We start from the raw sequence: 18,411 nt of genomic DNA on the forward strand, positions 1-18,411 counted from the left end.
AGGAATACCTTAAGCCACACTCTCGTTTCCCCAAAACACGCAGAGAATTGTACAGTAACTTCAAACACATAATCACTTTAAAAATACTAAGGTTAACTGCAAGCTCAGCCTCTCTGTTCTAAGTCTCATAACTCACACAGTAAAAGGACCGATATTATTCTCTGCTGCTCCTCAGCACAGAGGCGGTCTCTTGCTGCACATCTGCACATGAAGACACAAGTGTGAAGGGACAGAAATACAGCATTCCAGTGTCGCATTAAACGAACGCTAGCACTCATGATATGACAAGATTCTGAGTTACAACCTTTGAAAATCCCCGAGAACAAACATTTACCTTTTGAAACAACTTCCTGTAAGAAATGTAAAAAAAAAACAAAAAAAACAAAAAAAAACAACTAAGACCAACAGAGCAAAGTTAGGTTTTGGTTTTGATTCCTAGACATTGCATCGAAAGAGTAAATTCCTACTCTGTTGTAATGCAAAAGCAACACTTCAAACTCTCAGGAAGCTGAGAGTCCTGAACAGTGATGATTGCAAGGTAGGATTAGAATTTTTTAATGTTAAAATCCTAAAACGTTCTTGATTTTTCACTTGCTATTTCAGTAAAGAAACAAAAAAAGGTAAACACATTTTTTTGGAAAAGCTGAAATCTCTGTAAAGATGAGCTTAGTGTAACCTTGGCACATGGAACAAATAAAATAGCGAGAAGGGCACTCAAGAGCGGGGAAGTGCCTCTGATCTCTGGAGTTAAAGCAGATTAACAGAATCAGGGCTGTTACCATAGGGAGGAGGAAGAGGAGGAGGAGGAGGGCGGCTTTGGAGCCTGGGGAAAATGGAATGCAGGGTGGGGAAAGGAAACAGACACTGAGCTTTGAGCTAAAGCTGGTTTAGGGTGGAACCATTTTAAAGCCAGGGTGTAGCCAGGGAATAAGTGTCCGGGTTTAAAGCGATCATTTTAGTTTCCAGGCTTGAAAATAACCTGACCTAACCCTTTAATAACAGAAACCCAGAAGAGTTACTCCTGCAGAGATTGCATCCTAATAATTTCGTTAGCCTGTAACTGCAGTGATACGGAGAACCTCTTCACCGGGCGCTGCCCACAGTGCTCCTGCAAAATTCAGCACATGCACGCAGAGGTCAGGGTTTGGGGTGGTTTTTTTTGGTGTCTGTGTGTGTGGTTGGTTTTGCATTTTGCTGCAACTAGCAGCTACCACCGGGCAGTGAACGTCATGCACATCAACAGAGTACCAAAGACGGTCTAGAAACCTGGGCAGCTCCGTAAGCCAGAGGAATGCAGAACTCGGGCTAAGCTTATTTCAGCACTAAGAAAGAATTCTGGGGGTGGCATTAGAGCACAAATCCGTAACCCCTCCAGGTCTGGCTGCGAGAGAGCGCCTGGCATCGCCGACAACCACTGCCTAAGGGGTCCAAATATCCCCCCAGTAAAAACGTCATTAAAACTCCCTCCATCAAGCAAAGAAAACATTAATACCTTGCACCAGAACTACAACTTCAGGAAAAGCAGGTGGAAAAACGCAGTAATTAGTTTTCCGAGTGGCAGGCAATTCGTCATTTACTATTATCCACCCTCAAAAATACTCCAACACCTTTTCAACAGGCTGAATGTTTTGATCCAAAACATCTACCCTCCTTAAAAATTATCTTTCCAAAACTGAGCATAAAAGAATGATCTAAGTAATGAACTAACAGTAGGAAACTATTAGAATTTGAGCCCGTGTTGTTTTAGGACATCAGATATTAATCTGACAACTGAAATATCAACCAGCCTAGTTTTCATTCATGGCTGTAACAAATACTTAAACACCTGCCTTAAATTTTTATGTTGCTGCCAGAATTCAGACCATGGCAGATGGATTGGAGAGTCCATCTCTTCAAAGCAAAATCCATTTAAAGGACGAGTAAATAACTGTATTCTGCCCCAGTGATTTTTTTTGGCTGCCATGCTATGTGGATCGTTTCAACACCGCACGCTTCCAACCTACCAAGACCTCCCTTAGCATCTCCTTCAATACATTTTTCATCCCATAAAAATCTACAATTTACCAATATATCTGTATTTTAGACAAGATGAGTAGTAAGTGTCAAGTATGTGATCCCACAACTCATTAAAAAAAAAAATACACTTTTCGTGCACTTTTTGAGGAGCAGGGAAAAGTTCTGGACAGGCCAGAGCAGACGGGTCAGTGTGCCACTGATGGGAGACAGGCAAGGCAGAGCAGCACGTGGGAGCACTCCTGCTGGAGCAGAAGTTTTTTAATATTGGGCTGCAGAAGTTGAGTGAAGAACAACTACACAGGAGAGAGTCTCAGTGAGGTTTATGCATCTGTAGCAGGAATAGCTGGGTACAAAAGCCTAAAAATCTATTAATTCATTGCATCTTAATGCTCAACGGGTATTCCCGGTGCAGACACGTTCTGGTTTAACCTTGCTCCCTCATCTCTTCAGTCTGTCTCTGATACAACCTTTACTACACCAAATTCAGGCTCTTTGTTCTCAGAACTTGTTCTCAGTTCTCCTTCTCTGTTATCCCTCTTCCTGCTCCTTATTCTCTTCTCTCCATACCACGCTACCTCTCATTCCCTTTCTCTGTCTCCATTCCGTGTTGGAGATAATTATCCTTCACACCGAACCACCTCCGTTACTCTGAGCTCTTCTGAGCTCGTTCACACTCGCATTTTCTTTATTTCTTCATTAATATTAACCTGCAGTGCTAGCCTGCAGATCTTCCTTTTTCTTCTCTTTTAAACACCAGTTCTTCAAGACAGGTAAATCGATTATTTACAAAGCATCATGTAAAGCCAGAAGTATTATACAGGTTTTGCGGAACAAAAAAATCTTCAAGTTCCTTGAACACCTGAATCCCGAATACAAACACCACGCTCATTTTTCTCCCCTTCTCGTTATGCAAGACCTCTATTCCACTACTTGGACTAATAAGCTTGGCAAATACCACAACAGAAACAAGGGAAAATTTCACTGCTTTTTAAAAAAATAATAATAATTTTAAAAAATCAAGGAAAGATTTGAAGATTTGCATTGAAAAGGTCAGTTGCAGGGAGCCTGGTAGCTTCCTGAGAAAAAGACTTTTTTGCAAGAATAAAAACATCCTATAATACGACACTCTACACATTCACCTACCTGCACTAAGACAGGTCCAGAGACCTCACCTGCACGGAACTGGTTGAGAGTTCACCTAGACCGAGCTCTTTCTTGCCTCCCTCTGAAGCCTTCTGAAACATAAGCTCACTATATGATCCAACTGCTAGGCATCTCTGCTCACCAACAACTCCTGCAATCATAATTTACTCTCTAGAAACCGGGACAGAAAAAGGGACAGGAAGAGGCTTATGCCACCAGCTGTCTCCAGTCTTCATGGAGAGCCAGTAGCACAACTCCCCGCAGCAGGCACTGAAATCGGATTGTGTCATTGGAAAATGATGAACTTGAACGCCTCTTCACCAGGGAGGAAACCTGTGTATAATTAGAGATTTTTGATGGGAAAATATTAAAGGAACTTAGAACTCTGCAGTCAGAAGATCTACTGAAGTCCTGCCCATCCTACCCATGAAGGTCACTACTCTGGGCTTAAGTCCTGAAGCTCTTCTTGTAGAATACAAGAATTTCACTACATATAACCAAAGCAAAGCAAAAAGTTCCCAAACTGTAGTGTTTAAAAATGACTGTTCTGTTTTGAAAATAATTAGCTTCATCTTACAGTCAATTGGCACACAAAAATTCACTTGCAGCTTTAGGGTGCAAACACTCAAAAGGTGTGTGGGAGTATTTCCTTAGAAATAAATTCCTGAATCGTAACTCCTATGCTCAAACACATTAATAAAACCATCAATAAATTCTTCAAAAGACAGCCTCCAAGTGACAGAGTTTTCCATTATATGAAGAGGCAAGCCCAGCAACATTTTGCTAGCTTAACAGTTCTTCTAGTGAGGATAACTGTCCTCTCTGGCGAGAACATTTTAAATACCACCCAATCCTGTAGTCCAGGCACTCAGGATGTGTAATCCTGTAAAAAGTTTATCCAGCAATGTTAAAAGAACAGCAACCTAAGGAAAATGAAGATCCACAAGACTACTACTGAATTTTGTAACCATCTTTTATCAAAGATGGTATCCTAAGACTAATAAACAGCAATGTGTTTCTTTGGAAAAACTACAAAGTTCAAGAAAAAAAGGTTAAAATAAAAGGCAGACCTGTTATTTTGGCAAGTCTGTGGAGGAAATTCTTCTTGGCTCAGTTATGAAGAAAGTTATTATTTATAAAAGCCCATCCTTTAGTTTACTTTGGAGAATAGCTGTTCCAAGTTAATGTGGCTTGGTGAGTAAAACATATATATGAATGTTTCATACACGGAATGAGACTGACATCCTGAACAACCCAAACAGGATGAGAAAGATAAAACCTAATGTGTTTTATGCTAAACAGAGAATCCAAATTAATAAATTGAAACTAGCATGAAAAGACGGTCCTCATCACGCTTTGACTGATACCACCCTGGGGAAACCAAGAGCTTAATCACATTCTCAATCTAGCATCTCGACTTAATTTGGATTCTTTTGCAAATCTTATTTGATCATTCTTTCTTGGAGGAAGAAGGTATACTCTTCATGGTACATACTAAAACTCTCTTGCTTCGGTGGCTATTTCCATGATGTTATATTACCATTAGTAAGACTACTCCAGACACTCTCTCTTATTTTAATCCACAGGGTAATCAAATCCAAAGACTCTCAGTAGCACCCCACCAACATCATGGAAGAGAATCAATCAATTTGGAAAGAATTTTCTTGTCCTTTCAATTGAAAAAAAAAAAAAATCTGTCTTTTTGAGGCCCCACTGCATCATACTTAAGTACAGCCTACTGTATTTGGGACACTTTAGTACACTCTGCCTGTATTGATAAGAACTAGTTTCTCCCTGAAAGAAGCACCACTAGGAAGTATAGCCGAGCTGTTAGGCATTTCGGAAGCAAAGCTGCAGTGACTGCAACGAGTTTCTTTGCAACATAACATAAATTAAGTAATTCTGTATAACATGGGAGTAGCGGAGTATGTTTGATCTGTGAAGTATGCTGCCTCAAATAATCACTGAATTAAAAGGGTGATGCAATGATTACTTGCAAGATCCACCTTCCAAAATGCTGCTTGCATCTTGCTGAAATGCAACGCTGCTTGCAAGCGAGACCAAACGACTATCTTGCACAACTTCAGGAGGAAGACACTAACACTGAGCTTTTAAGATGGACTCTCTCTCCTAAATCAGCTTTTGCATTGCCAGAAGGTCTGTGTTAGTCCTCCAGTATAGAGGCGTTTGCAAATGGTACCCAAATTATCCCACAATGAGGGCTTTCAGACTTCACAAGCAGCACCTCAGAGTAACCGAATAGATCAGAAAAGTGAACGAGCCTCAAAGAACAAAGAGTTCTAGATAACTTTTTTTCCCGCTTAGCTACTTATGAAAGAACATTCAACACCCATTTCCTCAGCAAAGGAGTACCTTTTCATCTTAGCCATGAACAATAGAGACAGGGACACTTCTAAATAAATGAAGTAAAAAAAGAGCCCTAGTTTTTGGGCTGTTTTAAAGAATGAAGCCTGACATATCTAAATCAAAGACAACTTCAAGCTGAAATGTAAACACATCCCAAATACTCATTACACAGTGCAGACACTTGCCATTACCTGTTTTCACACAGAAGAATAATTTTTTCTCCATGCATAAGAGCTAAGTTTGCAACACCCCACGACTACTTCTGAATTCCAGCAGGAAAGCTCTGAACTTGGGGTATCAATACCCAACCTAAGCAGAACCCTGTAGCTTGGCAACTTGGGAGATGGAACAGTTCGCAAGAGGGTTGCTTCCACCTGCTGGAGATGGGAAATATTAATGTGAGGCCAAAAGACCCTGCTGCTTGTAGGGACCAAGATGGTGATGGTTTGGCATAGCACGGATGCTTTCACTTCATGCTGAAAGAGAAGCAATCTCACCCGAGTGACCAACTCTGGTTTCACCCAAACCTCTGTGGACATAAGCACGAGAGGCTTGCTGCTGACGAGCTGTCCAAGTGTTAACTGAAACTGAACGCACACAGATCTCAGGTCTTCTGAATTCATACCCACAAAGTCCCCTGAAAGACAAGAAAATTCAACCTAAAACGCACACAGGGCTCCTCCTGCGCGGTTCCCCTAAGCATGTAGAGACGCACCCATCCCATGAGCTCAGGCCCCACAGCACAGAAACGTCCCTTTTCAGCTGGGCAGAAAGGAGAATTCCACCCCTGCTCACCTCTCCAGATGGCCAACATGAGGAAGCCATGAGCAGTTCAGCCTCCAACCACCCGCCTCGCTCAGCGCAGTTACCCTTACCATGGCTCTCGGAGCAGCCGCCAGCCCGGCTGGCCACCACCAACCTGCGTAGCCCCTGTGCCTGCGCGGTTCTGGCATTCTTCTCATTTTGGATGCTGAGAAGCGTTGCTATTCAGTTTTTCCTTTTGCTTTACCAGCAGTAGTGGAATATTGAAACTACTCCCCCAAACACCACCATTCAGCTTCCTGTTTCCCGTCATTAGAAACACCTCTTCTATTGGAAAGCGCATTTAAGACAAGATTTGGAACAAATATTTTGCCCCCTGATGCGCTGTCTCAGCACTGCGCTGAGTCAACACCCGAAGCCATCTTCCTTTCTCCTGCAAACAGTTGTAAAGAAAAAGGCCACTTTATTTAATTCCTTCATAATTAGGAATTAAATAATCTAAACTTCATTCAGCTTCCAGTAATACAATTTCTTGTATTTTGCACGGTTTTCAGTAATTTAAAGATATTCACTCTCTAACCAGTTTGCTAAGATGGTGAGAGTTGCAGTTCTGTTTCTGCAGTCACTCCAAGATGTGTGGTTTACTCCATGTACCTGTCCAAACCCCATGCACCTCACAGACAGTAACAAGCGATCGAGTTGTTTTTATGGGATGTTGTGAAAAGTGAAAAGTATTGGCGTGTGAATAGCACACCAGGTAACCCATGCTGAATCTTCATTCAAAACAAGACTAAAATACATGCGTTATAAAAACAGGGTTTGTCATAAATCACTGTTATCCTAAGTCATCTCGCATTTTTCTTCTGACATTGTTTAGATTTTATCATCAGCCAATTAGATTAATTACATGCAAGCTTGCTGCAGCAGATAACTGTAAAACATAATAAATCTAAAGACATTTGTAGAGAGTTACCCGTTCAACGAAAATCTCATTTAAACTTCAGTATGTAAGCAACTTAAACATCCTTTTTCAGCCCATAAAGACTCTTCAGACTTTCACTACTATTTATATTGCTTTTTTCATCTGAATTTGGCAACATAAGGGTATATAATCTCACACACCCTTCTGCTGGCTGACTTGGATTCTGGTATGCAATGAAACACAGGCTAACTCACAGCACAGACCAAGTTCTTCCAGTCAGCTTGAGGGTCCTTAAAGTCCTTAGGAAAAAACCACCCAAACTCCTCTATCAGTAGCACTCCTGGATCTAATAATTGCCAGCAATTAATGAGTGAAATAGGACAGTTACCTTGAGACAGAAAAGTAACTACTGAAGATCAAAAGAAGTCAAGAAAACGTTTCTCTCCCTGGCTATACACCTTAAAAGCAGCCACTCAGACCACAAGTAGTCACACATCAAAATACATTTCAAGTCTTGGTAGTAGCTCAAAAAAACAACACGTAATATTCTTAAAAAGCTACCGAACACCTATCTTGCCGTTACCAGCAACAAGTTATGGTGGTTTTCTTACACATGAGAAGGTGACACCTGAATATCAGGAAGTACTGAGGGTAGTATCGTTAAGGCTAAATTACACCTGTGTGTGGTGCAATCACGTCATCAGTATACTGTGCAAGGAGAATTCTTCAACCTTGACATCAGTTTGCACGCCTGCTAAAACAAATGCCAACCTTCTCTCTCATTAATTTCAACAATTATTATGGTGTTTTGGGGGTGATTTAGGCTATTCTAAGTTCCAGGCCAAAACAAAACTACCAACTTCTTTCACAGGAGAACAAGCTGCAATGCTGTGACACTGAGGTTCCTGACTGAACCATACAGTGCTTGGTTCTTTTCAACTGCTGGCAACACCGGTTTCCACATTTTTCAGTTTCTGGCAAGCTAATATGATCTTATCAGTCTCTGAAATATACCACAAACAGATTTAATTAACTCAACGTTTTTAATTTCAGCCACAAAAATCAGAAGAATGACTTACTTGGGTCTCGACTGCTGTACGGCCATCCTGAGGCAGGTAAAAAAGACGGCATTGGAGAGCTTGCCCTGCTGTCATCCTCTACTTGCTGTGTAATATGCCGCACAGTTTCTTTATTTTTTCTGTTCTTCCTGCGCCCAGTGGGTTGCCAGCCATCCCCTACTCCTTGTTCTGAGAACGCGTTCTGTATTGCACTATCCTTGGCAGAATGTAGTTCACTCCCTCCATAATGTGATGGTGAAACCTGTTCCTCTTTGATACGTAAAGACCCATAGCCCATGTCACTAGACCAAAGAGACTGGGATGAAATGTCTTCGTGGCTGTCTGTTTTTGGTTCTTGATCCTCTTTTCCATAACTACTCCCTCCTTCGTGGCAGCTGGCAATAGCCGAATCTCCAGAAGAGTTTGCTGGACTTGTTCGCCGAGCTAACCAGGGAGATATACTCCTGCCAGCCACGACTGCGGAAATCAAAGCATCTGTACTACTGCTGGAAGGGGCTCCAAGTTCGTAATCAACAAGGTCATCCGAGGCATCAGACTTTATGCTTATGTCAAGAGCTGCTTTTATGAAATTGTGACAGGCTTGTACAATATCTGTCATTTGCAGATAGCTAGCAGCTGACATCACCTCAATGACGTTTCTGCTGGTCAGTGCTAAGTGTGCAGAATACATGAAGTCAATGATTGCTTTAAAGCCTTGTGCAGTTACAATGTCTAAGTGGGTGACTGTGGCCTGGTCGGAGGTTTTCTGTACCTGGCAGTACAGCGTTTTGAAGTAGCGACTACTCCCAAGCAGAACGTTTTTGTGAGCCTTAAATATCTTCCCCTCCACTATAATGCAAACATCACAGAGGATGCCGTGTTGCCTCTGCTCGTTTAGCTCACGCAGCAGATGACGGTAGTGGGAAGCAATCTCCATATCTTCCTTTCGGTTATTCATTTGGAAATCTTTGTGTTTCCTCTTCCACAAGTCCTGTATGGGGAAGGAAATGACAGTATTACGAAATCCAGGACAAGCTTACAGACATGTTTCTCAAAGACTGAGGAAAAACCCCAAGTTGTACCAAATTAAGTAACAGGTTCATCTTGAAGGAATGCCACAAAATACAACTACTGCCTAGAAAGACTGCATGTTCATCACACAATGCAGCTTACTTTTACCAGACTTCAAATAACTTACATTAAACGGAACTAGATTTGAAGCTCAATCCTCCAGTGGCTCGTAACATCCCAGAGAAACATTTCTTTAAATTACTAAAGACTTGTAAGAAAATCTGTCTTAAGTTACTTCGGTAAAACTGCTGTCAAGTTTTTACTGTCTGGGTTCAGTGAAGTTTGGTTTTGAAAGAGGTACTACACTTGAAACCACGCCGATGGAGACAAACTATTGAAGAGCACTCTGTAACACAATTTCCTCAAGGGAATAAGCATTATGTGTAGCACACTGAATAGCTGAAATCCTCAAACAGCACAAGCCAATTGAAACCAGCTATTTCCCTCGCTATATTGCCGTTGAGGGGCCATAAATACCGTTTTCAAGTCAGAAGAGCAACAGGCAAATGCAAGACCACAGATCACAGAATTTTAAGTCCCCACACAAACTAAATTGGCAATGTATCAGAACTACAAAAATTAATGTTATTTGAAGCTTAACTACTTATAAGCACAAGATTTTTAACTTTGCAATAAAGCACGTTATTTCCTTGGCTTTACCTCTTAAGAGTTTACCCCAAACCCACCCTAAGATACAGGGTAGAGAAATTCTAATAATCACCTAAACATTCATGTTTAGAAAGGATGCTTATGACCAAAATAACAAAGCATCCATCAAGCTGAGAATTCACAGGACTTTCAATCACCTTTCATAAAATTTGACAGTATTATTAAAAAAAAAAAAAAAAGGCCTGGTTAGTGCAGTTACTACCTTTGCAACTGCATACTTGCCTTTGGTGCCACCGCTTTTAGAAATTCCTTGGCATTAATTTCCGCCATTTTATCTAGCTTACACTACTTATTCGGAACTTACTATCAAGATTTGTATACCGCACAACAGTGGTTTAATGGTCCAACTAATTAAGAGCGATGAGCTGCCGCACAACGTGAAGGATATCTACTCCTTTCTCTCAAAAACTTACAATTTGTTGCCATATAAGAAGCTCCAACTGTAACATTGATATGTGGGTCCACCTGTCAACATACAACTGTAAAACTGGTATCTGCTGGCAAGACCAAATTCCGCGTGTAGTTACGGGCAGGCACACACATCAGAAGCCTGGATTTAGGCTACTGCCGGTTGCTGATAAAACCGAAATCACTGTACTTCCGCGGTCGTACAGCCTTGAAGCGCGCGTGGTTAAATGTATGCGCTGTCGGTAAGGCGGCTGATACGAGCTCAAAGCAACTTTCTAACATAGATCGAGTTCAACCACAAATTCACTCCCATCAGTTCGGTCGGCTCACAGCAGCGGGCAGTCCTAGGGCAGCCACGATTAAAAAAGTTTCCCGACGCACCAAGTGGGTTTCACAGATCTGTATTCCGCAGCACAGAAGACCTCTGCCCCCCTCCCCTAGTCTGTGCTGTTACCATCATCTACAGCAGCAGAACAGCTGCAGTTTAGCCAACGCCATCGGCTGGAAAGCAACCTCTCAGCCCACAGAACATACGTGACGCAGGACCTCTCTTCTAGAGAGCCACCTGATGATTCAGAAGTTCGCTTACGCAAGATTGCCTGCACGAGCTTCTCCAGTTCCACAAGAACGGAGCCGTCTCTTCGGCAACGGCAGAAACACGAATTTGCAGGACCAGCCGGTCCCCAACCATGAGAAGCGTTTGCTTCCCTCAGGAGAGGAAGGACCATCTTCCTGCAGCACAAACAGGCTGCCCTGGTGTTCATCTCTCTCAAATCCATACAGCTTTTCTACAGAATCAAGCACAAAACACCCAGAGAAGCTAATCTTTTTTTTTTTTAATTTGAACTGGAAGAGGTCAATAATAGTGTAGCTCTACACTATCTGAACGACACTGCCTATTTACCACCGAAATCTGCCCAGAGACCTCAAATAAAATTCTCACGCAGAAGCCATCTCCATCTCAAATGAAATAAAACAATAAAAATCAAACCAAGAATCAGAGTCAGGGAGAAAGGAAAAAAAAAAAAATTAAAAAATCTTTTTTCAGGTGTTTGGCCTGAAATGGTTGTGATGGAACCAGCCAGCACAGCAGCTCTCTAACGCAGGCTCTGAAGGTGGCTGCCACCACCTCCCAACATCTTTCTTTGAGAGAACCACCTCTTAAGGCAGAATGACAGTTCAGTTTTGTCTTTATTCCAGAAACCACTACTGCATCTACTTTTAGGAGTTGAAGAGTCAGCTCAGTCCCCTCAGGAAATATGAACTGCCACATAGGATAAAGTGAGTTGTCCATCACCAATCCCATCTTCAACAGCTGCCATATCCACGACTCAGAGGAAGACACAAGAAAACCTCACAGCAAACAATTACAAAGCGATCGGAAGGTTTCAGATATGGCATTTCTTGTGCTGTTCCTTCAGAGGTATCAAAATCTATATTCCAAGACATCAGCTCCCTGGAATTGGTTGGGGCGGGGTGGGGGAAATCTCCTGCCAGGGTAATTTTCTCAATTTAATACAGATTAGCATGAGGAGTATTTGTCAGCGTCTTCACCTGCTTTTGTGAATTTATGCAACAACAACTTTTCTTCTTGAATGTTTTTCCCCTGCAAATTACACCAGTTCCATGAGATTTTATTTCTTTACTATTTCATACATTCATTCAGCTTAGTTCAGTGGGTTGGGTTGCCCCTCACTGTTGATAACAGTCTGTCTTAGATACACCTTGTCCTTTAAGTTGCCTAGGGCAGAAACCCAGATTAAAATATTTGTCTCTTGCTACCTTTGGTTTAGACTGGACCAGTCTGAGGTTCAGGCATTGCCTAATCTGGTGCTTCGTATGGATGAAGCACTTGCTAACCTCTTTAGGAAATAGCTTTTCTCTGACTTTATTTTCTATCAAGGGATTTTTACTAAAAACACACACACAAAAAATCAGTGCAAGATTCCTTACTGGTCTCCCTCCCACCCACCAAGCTCTTGACAGAAGACACCCTCCAGGCAAGCCATGGATGAACAAAAGCGTGTCGTTACAGTAAGATCATACGGTCCTCGTGTCTTACTTGCCCCCATTTCCAAGGACATTGAGGACAAGAGCAGAGGGCGAGTAGGTACCTTTTGGACAAGAAAGCAAAACCACCTGACATTCTAAAATATGACGACTTTAAGAAAACAAGTAAAGATAATGACAACAGACATGCCTCTACGCAAAGGGAAGACAACGTGTCCTTGTTCCAAAGTGTTTTAAGTATAAAGAGAGAGAAAGATGAATGGGGAAGACGCCCATCAAAGAGCAGCGTCCTTTCCACTGACAGGTGGGCACATTATGGCACGTTCGAGTATGCAAGCAATGATGCGGGTACTCCCCTCTTCAGTCTGATCAATACAGTTTAACAACCAGCAATTATTATTGTAGATGTCTTGATCTTCCTCTGTCTAAAGGTCTGCTACCTTAAACATATTGTTCCACGTTCAACATTTGTCACAGCATTGTACCTTTTTAATGAGAGGTCTTTGGGGGAGAAAATTAAATATGCCTCAAATTCAGAGGAATTAATTAGTTTTCTGTCTACCCATGTCAAACCAGAACATCCGTTTAATGTCAAGGATCACTAGGGAATTAATCCAAGTTAAATTTAAGGCAATTTGCTAGTAGTTAAAAATTCAGGAAGCTTCAAAACCCTGTGCTCCTATGTTCCAATTTTCCATGCTGTTTTCTGGCTTGTTGTCGGTTCCCCCCCTTCCTTCCTGGTAACGATATTTATCTGCACTTAAAAGATGTTGTAGAAAGATTTCTTCAGAAAAGCAGTACTCTTCAAACTTCTAGTGGAAACATGGTAAAGATGGAATAAACTGGAGATTTTTTAGACACAGACCTCGAAGATCAGTGATGTATTTTTTGTTTATCTCAGGTCTTTTTAGTACACTGAAGGATTTCAAAGTCAAGCACCTACTAAAATCCTTTAGGCCTAATCCTTTAGGCCAGCACATGGCGACAACACATCTTTCCAAGGAGCCAATGAACCATGAAGGCTCATCTGTGTATTTTCCACAAAACAAATTGTAGCAGATCACGCTTTCTTCATAAGTCAATTTGCAGACAGTACAGTAATTCAAGTCCGTTACTTTTCCAAAATTAACTAAAAAAAATTGGCCCTGAACAAAGAACACTTCCATATAACAGCAAAAAGAACAAAACATGAGCAGATTTAATAATCACTTTCATGAAAACTTCTGTCAAGATACAGGCCAGCTTTTTATTTTTCATGTTGTCAAAAACTTGGTCTTAAAAAGTAAGCATTAATAATTTCTCTAAACTTTAACCCTAGCTAGAATGAACCTAGTTCTACAAATATAGCATCTATGAAAACTGTTTATTTTGCACTATCAGTACAGTGTTCTGAACATGAAAATATCACCTGATAACATAATGAATGTCTAAATAAACAGTTTTCACCTACTATTGGCAAGGTTTTAAAAAGCGTAACCAGTAACACCTACAAAGCCAACCTCTCGGCATACGTACCCATAATAAGCCTCCTGAGCAAAATCTTACCACCAGTAAAACCAGGGGTAGAAATTTGCTGCATCTAAAACTCAGTGCATTATTTGAATTTTAACAAAAAGCCACAGACAAGAAATGGAGTACACACATGAAAGTCTCTACAGTACAGTCCCCTGGGAAATAGTGGGGACAAAAATAAACTGCAGAAGGAAAACAGGAAAGAAAAGAGGAAAAAAAAAAAAAAGGACTGGAGGGGTTTTTTGGGTTTTTGGTGGTGGTAGGGATTTTTGTTTGTTTGTTTGTTTGTTTACTTTTTGCGCTCTCAGAATATAAGCCAACCAAGAATTTAAACTACATGACATTTAGTCTATTACAATTTTCTAAACATGTTTCCACGCTTAATACTAAGGACACAAGTTACAGAGTACCAATATACTCACTACTGCACTCCTCCACCAGCCACTCTAGGCTCCCTAGAGAAAACATGCCCACTGGAATTTCACCAAAAATGTGTTGTTTCCTCCCCCCTCTCCCTTCAGAGAAAAGTAAAAACAGATTAAGGAAGAACTCAAATTCACTCCAATGGTTTATTATACAAAAAATTAGCAAACACACCCCACTTCTCTGCTTCCCTCGTGTCCTGTCCATGTCTCCACTCCCAAGACATTCCAACATTTTTCAAATTCTTCTGCAAAGGAGCTCTGTAAGGTGAGACTGGGCTTGAAACGCCTCTTTGCAGCACAGGACACAGTGTGTATACGAGTCTCACTTTTATCCAACTGAAGACAACATAAATGCATAGGATTCCTCCTATCCCTGTGCCCTGTGCTGAAAAGAATGGAGAACAAAACACCCCAACGTAACCTTAGCAACTGAAAAAGACGGTACCTATACTTATTCTCCTAAACGAGAGAAAAAGCAGACGACTTGGGATATTAAAGGATGATAACTCCCTGCAAAGACACTGCTCACGAGCTTTACAAGTACAAATGTCCAGAAGCACAGCGTTTGCTCGTAAGCATGTTTGAGGAAGAACAGTACACAGTTCTAGAAGAATTTTAATTTCTTGATACTGGATACCCCAAAATTATATTCGTATGTTCAGCTTTGTTCAAAGTAGATACAAGTAACAGCTTATGAAAATGAACAGTTGCCAAATACCCTATTCTGATTCATGAAACCCATCATTCATTGTTTAAGTTGGTCATTCCAACCACAGCTCTGAATTCAAAGAGAAACAGGCAGATATTTGTAAACAGACCAAACCAGACCCTTGGGCCAAAGAGGTTACTCACAGCTCACAGTTTCATGAAAACAACAGTGTACCACTTTTCCCTTATGACTGGGGATGAGAAAGTTTAATTACAGCCCAACAGTGCACGTTCAGCCTTAGGAGTCACAGGAAGAAAATAAAAGTTTTGCCATGTAGTTTGAGAAATATTATAGAATTACAGAAAAGGCTAGAAGAAAAGGCTAGAATTTGGGAGGCAAATGATTTTCAGTGAACTTAAAGAAAAATACTAGTTCTGTTTTTATTATCAAATTTGAGAGGCTCAATTCTTTATGACTGTGGGGCAAAAAAACCCCTCAAGCCTCTACCAGTATTCAATTGACATCTGCCTGATGAGGACTGACTAAAATTTCTCCAATTTCAAGCCAATGCCACCCCATCCTCAACAGCATTAAAACAGCATCTCTGTTGCAGTTACAATCCAGAAAGTCCATGAGTAAAGTTCAAGCAGCAGCAGCAGGGCACGCTTTACACCTCAGCAGCTGTAACATACCAGCAAAGAAATCCCTTGCTCCAACTGCTAGTTCTCAGGGCTGGCAAAGAGATTTCAACTCCCTCTCTGTCCAGGATAGATTTAGTCAGGAAATACAATGCATTTAAGACTGTATCATCAGTTTACAATTGCTTCTACCATTAAAATACATAGATCCAAATGCAAGTAGGAATTAAAAGAAGGCAAATTTCAGAAAAAATAACAAGGACATGCAAAACGCTACACGCTCCTAGTCATTCATATCATCAAAGCTTTGTTTCTGCAATCCAAACATGAACCACACGCAAAATCTAACTCCGATAAGCAAAACATAAAAATAACAGAGAGCCATCATCAAGCTCACTCTCCACTCCAAAACTTTAAACCAGAGACTTGGCTTTGGCCTTTGACCTGCCAAACCACCTGCCTGAAGTTATGGGGCCAGCTGTAGTGCGCAGAAGCTGGACACTACGAAGTACAACCACAAGACAGGATTTCTGAAGGTATCTTAGAAAAATCCATTTATTAACGTTCATTAGCTCTGACAGCGCATGAAAAATTTTGAGGGAAAACCAGGTCTGAAAATGAAAGCTAAGGGAAAGTGGTTAGCCTCCACATTTTGGAAGGAGGGCAATTAGAAATTAGAATTAGAAATTTAGAAAACAAAGTTAAAAAGATGAGAGGAAAAAAACCAAAACAAAAAAGACCAGAGATGCACATTTTGCTATAGAGTTCTTAAAGTAATAAGCAGTGAAGAGATCTTTAGTGATGTAGTTAGAGAAAGCACGCAAACTTTAATATTTAAAAAAAAAAAAAAACCCAAGACAATTAATTCTTACCAGTAACAAACTGGGTTCCAGGTCTAGCGTTTCTCCTACAACAGCCGAGGACATCAACAGCCCTAGGGCAGCACAGGTAGCGCACTGTTCCGCAACCTCCCGCTAGCACTGGTGTGAACTCTTGTAGGAGAAAGACAGGACTGTGATAAAAAACAAAACCAGAAGTCATCATTACCATTAAACTATGGGGTTACTGAAAACAGTGATACAGCTTGAAGTCCTTTCCCTCCAAACTCACAGTTATAACACCCCTATTTATGTCTTAACTAACCCAAAAAACATAAACTCAAAGTGTATCAATACTTTGCGGGTAACTAAAGCCTGTTTACCTTTTTGCTATAATATAAGCAAGAGTTCCTTCTTAAAGTATGGGAAAAAAAAGGTCTAATTTTAGATACTAAAACTTCAAACAGATCCTTGGAACAACAGTGTTTCCTGTTTGGTAGCTTTTCAAAACATTCTCACTTTAATGACTTTTTAAAGACACATTTGTGGCCTGAAGGGCACTAATTCACCTCATCTGACCTATAAAACACTGATGTTAAAAAGCTACCAATACAACTCCTGAAGAAAAAAATCAAGTGTGCAATGGAATATCCAAGAGAATTTCCTCTTGAAATGTTTAAGGGTGAGTTTCTACTGGCTGAGGTTAAGAGACTAAACAATGCCAAGACTTTGAAAATTCTGTGTAAAATATAGATACCTAGGTATAGTAAGGCACATTCACAGACAGACTTCTCAGATAAAATGTTAACGTTTATGATTACAATGGATGAAGAATAGGAATAGTTCGTCTACACGAACTTTTTTTGTCTATGAGGACACATCCACTATAACGATCATCCTGTACACCTGTTTTTCCCTAAACAAAAGACTTGATTTTCTTCAGAACAACATATTCACTACACTTGCAACACTTCAACTAGAACTTTGGACTATACGTTACTCAAAACTTCATACCATTTATATACTGTTAGTCACTACAGCAAAGTACTTGCCATATATTTCTGATCTCTGTGTCTCAGACACCTTCAATACACAGATTAGCTCTCTTAATGAAAATAAGCTATAAATCAACACTGTGATTCCAAGACCGACCTTCTGTAGTAACAGATTGTGGAAGAAAACATCAGAAGATAAAAAGTAAGAAAGCTTTTCCAACACAAACTCATGTCATTATAAACGGTGAAATAACATATCTAATAAACAATGAAGTAATACGGAAGATCCAAGCATTCTTATGGCAGCAAGCAGAACTTATGAAAATCGTGAAAACAAGTATGACCCAACTGAAGCAAATACCACTGACTTTGTTCTCAATTTCTATTTCAGACTGCCAAGTCTTGCCTTTCTCCAATTCTCATCGCTTCTCCATAGCAATTGTTTTGGCTAGCTCTTTTTAGTCCCGTTATTCAGACAGTTAAAAAAATAAAATGGAGGAGTGATGGAGCCAGACCAAGACAGACACATGGGAAATTACTTTGTTAGCGAAGTGTAAAAGTAAAACATATTTTCACTTAGACTTAGGACTGTTACTGTTAAGGCTCTCATTTACACCTCTGTCCCAGAGCCACAAAATGAGCCAGAATAGTCTGGTAGGAATGGTAAAGCTGAGACCTATGTTATTTCGCACTGCTCTGCATTTTTTTCGTCTTGCTTTGAGCTCTGCACCTGTTTTCCTCCTCCAATTGAACAGAAGAGACCCGAGCGACCGTGATTAATGGAGGCAGCCCTGCCACAGGGTGGGAGCAGAAGAATAGCCAGAGGTATTTCTTCAACCTTTGCAGTTGGGTAAGATTTCTAAGCCAGCCTTTATTATCGATGTTAAGTCAAATTTTATGAAGAAGTGTTAAGTCCTCATGGCAATGTTATCTCCAGCTACTCTTTCC

General features: G+C 40.7%; 1 protein-coding gene across 1 annotated transcript in view; it reads right to left on the bottom strand.

Annotated features, from left to right (window-relative positions):
• Positions 1-16,576, bottom strand: part of ZBTB46 (zinc finger and BTB domain containing 46) — a gene marked incomplete at its 3' end in the record, with an annotated part of 31,253 nt that extends 14,677 nt beyond the window's left edge. Inside the window, exons 1-2 of the mRNA XM_010281711.1 lie at positions 16,523-16,576; positions 8,290-9,259 (exon numbers count right to left, since the gene is read on the bottom strand). Coding sequence (XP_010280013.1) covers positions 8,290-9,259; positions 16,523-16,576 — 1,024 coding nt within the window. The remainder of the gene's footprint in view (positions 1-8,289; positions 9,260-16,522) is intronic.
• Between the last annotated feature and the right edge of the window lie 1,835 nt (positions 16,577-18,411).

Source organism: Phaethon lepturus, unplaced genomic scaffold (genome assembly GCF_000687285.1).
Source record: "Phaethon lepturus isolate BGI_N335 unplaced genomic scaffold, ASM68728v1 scaffold45732, whole genome shotgun sequence".
In the NCBI taxonomy this organism is placed as follows: domain Eukaryota; kingdom Metazoa; phylum Chordata; class Aves; order Phaethontiformes; family Phaethontidae; genus Phaethon; species Phaethon lepturus.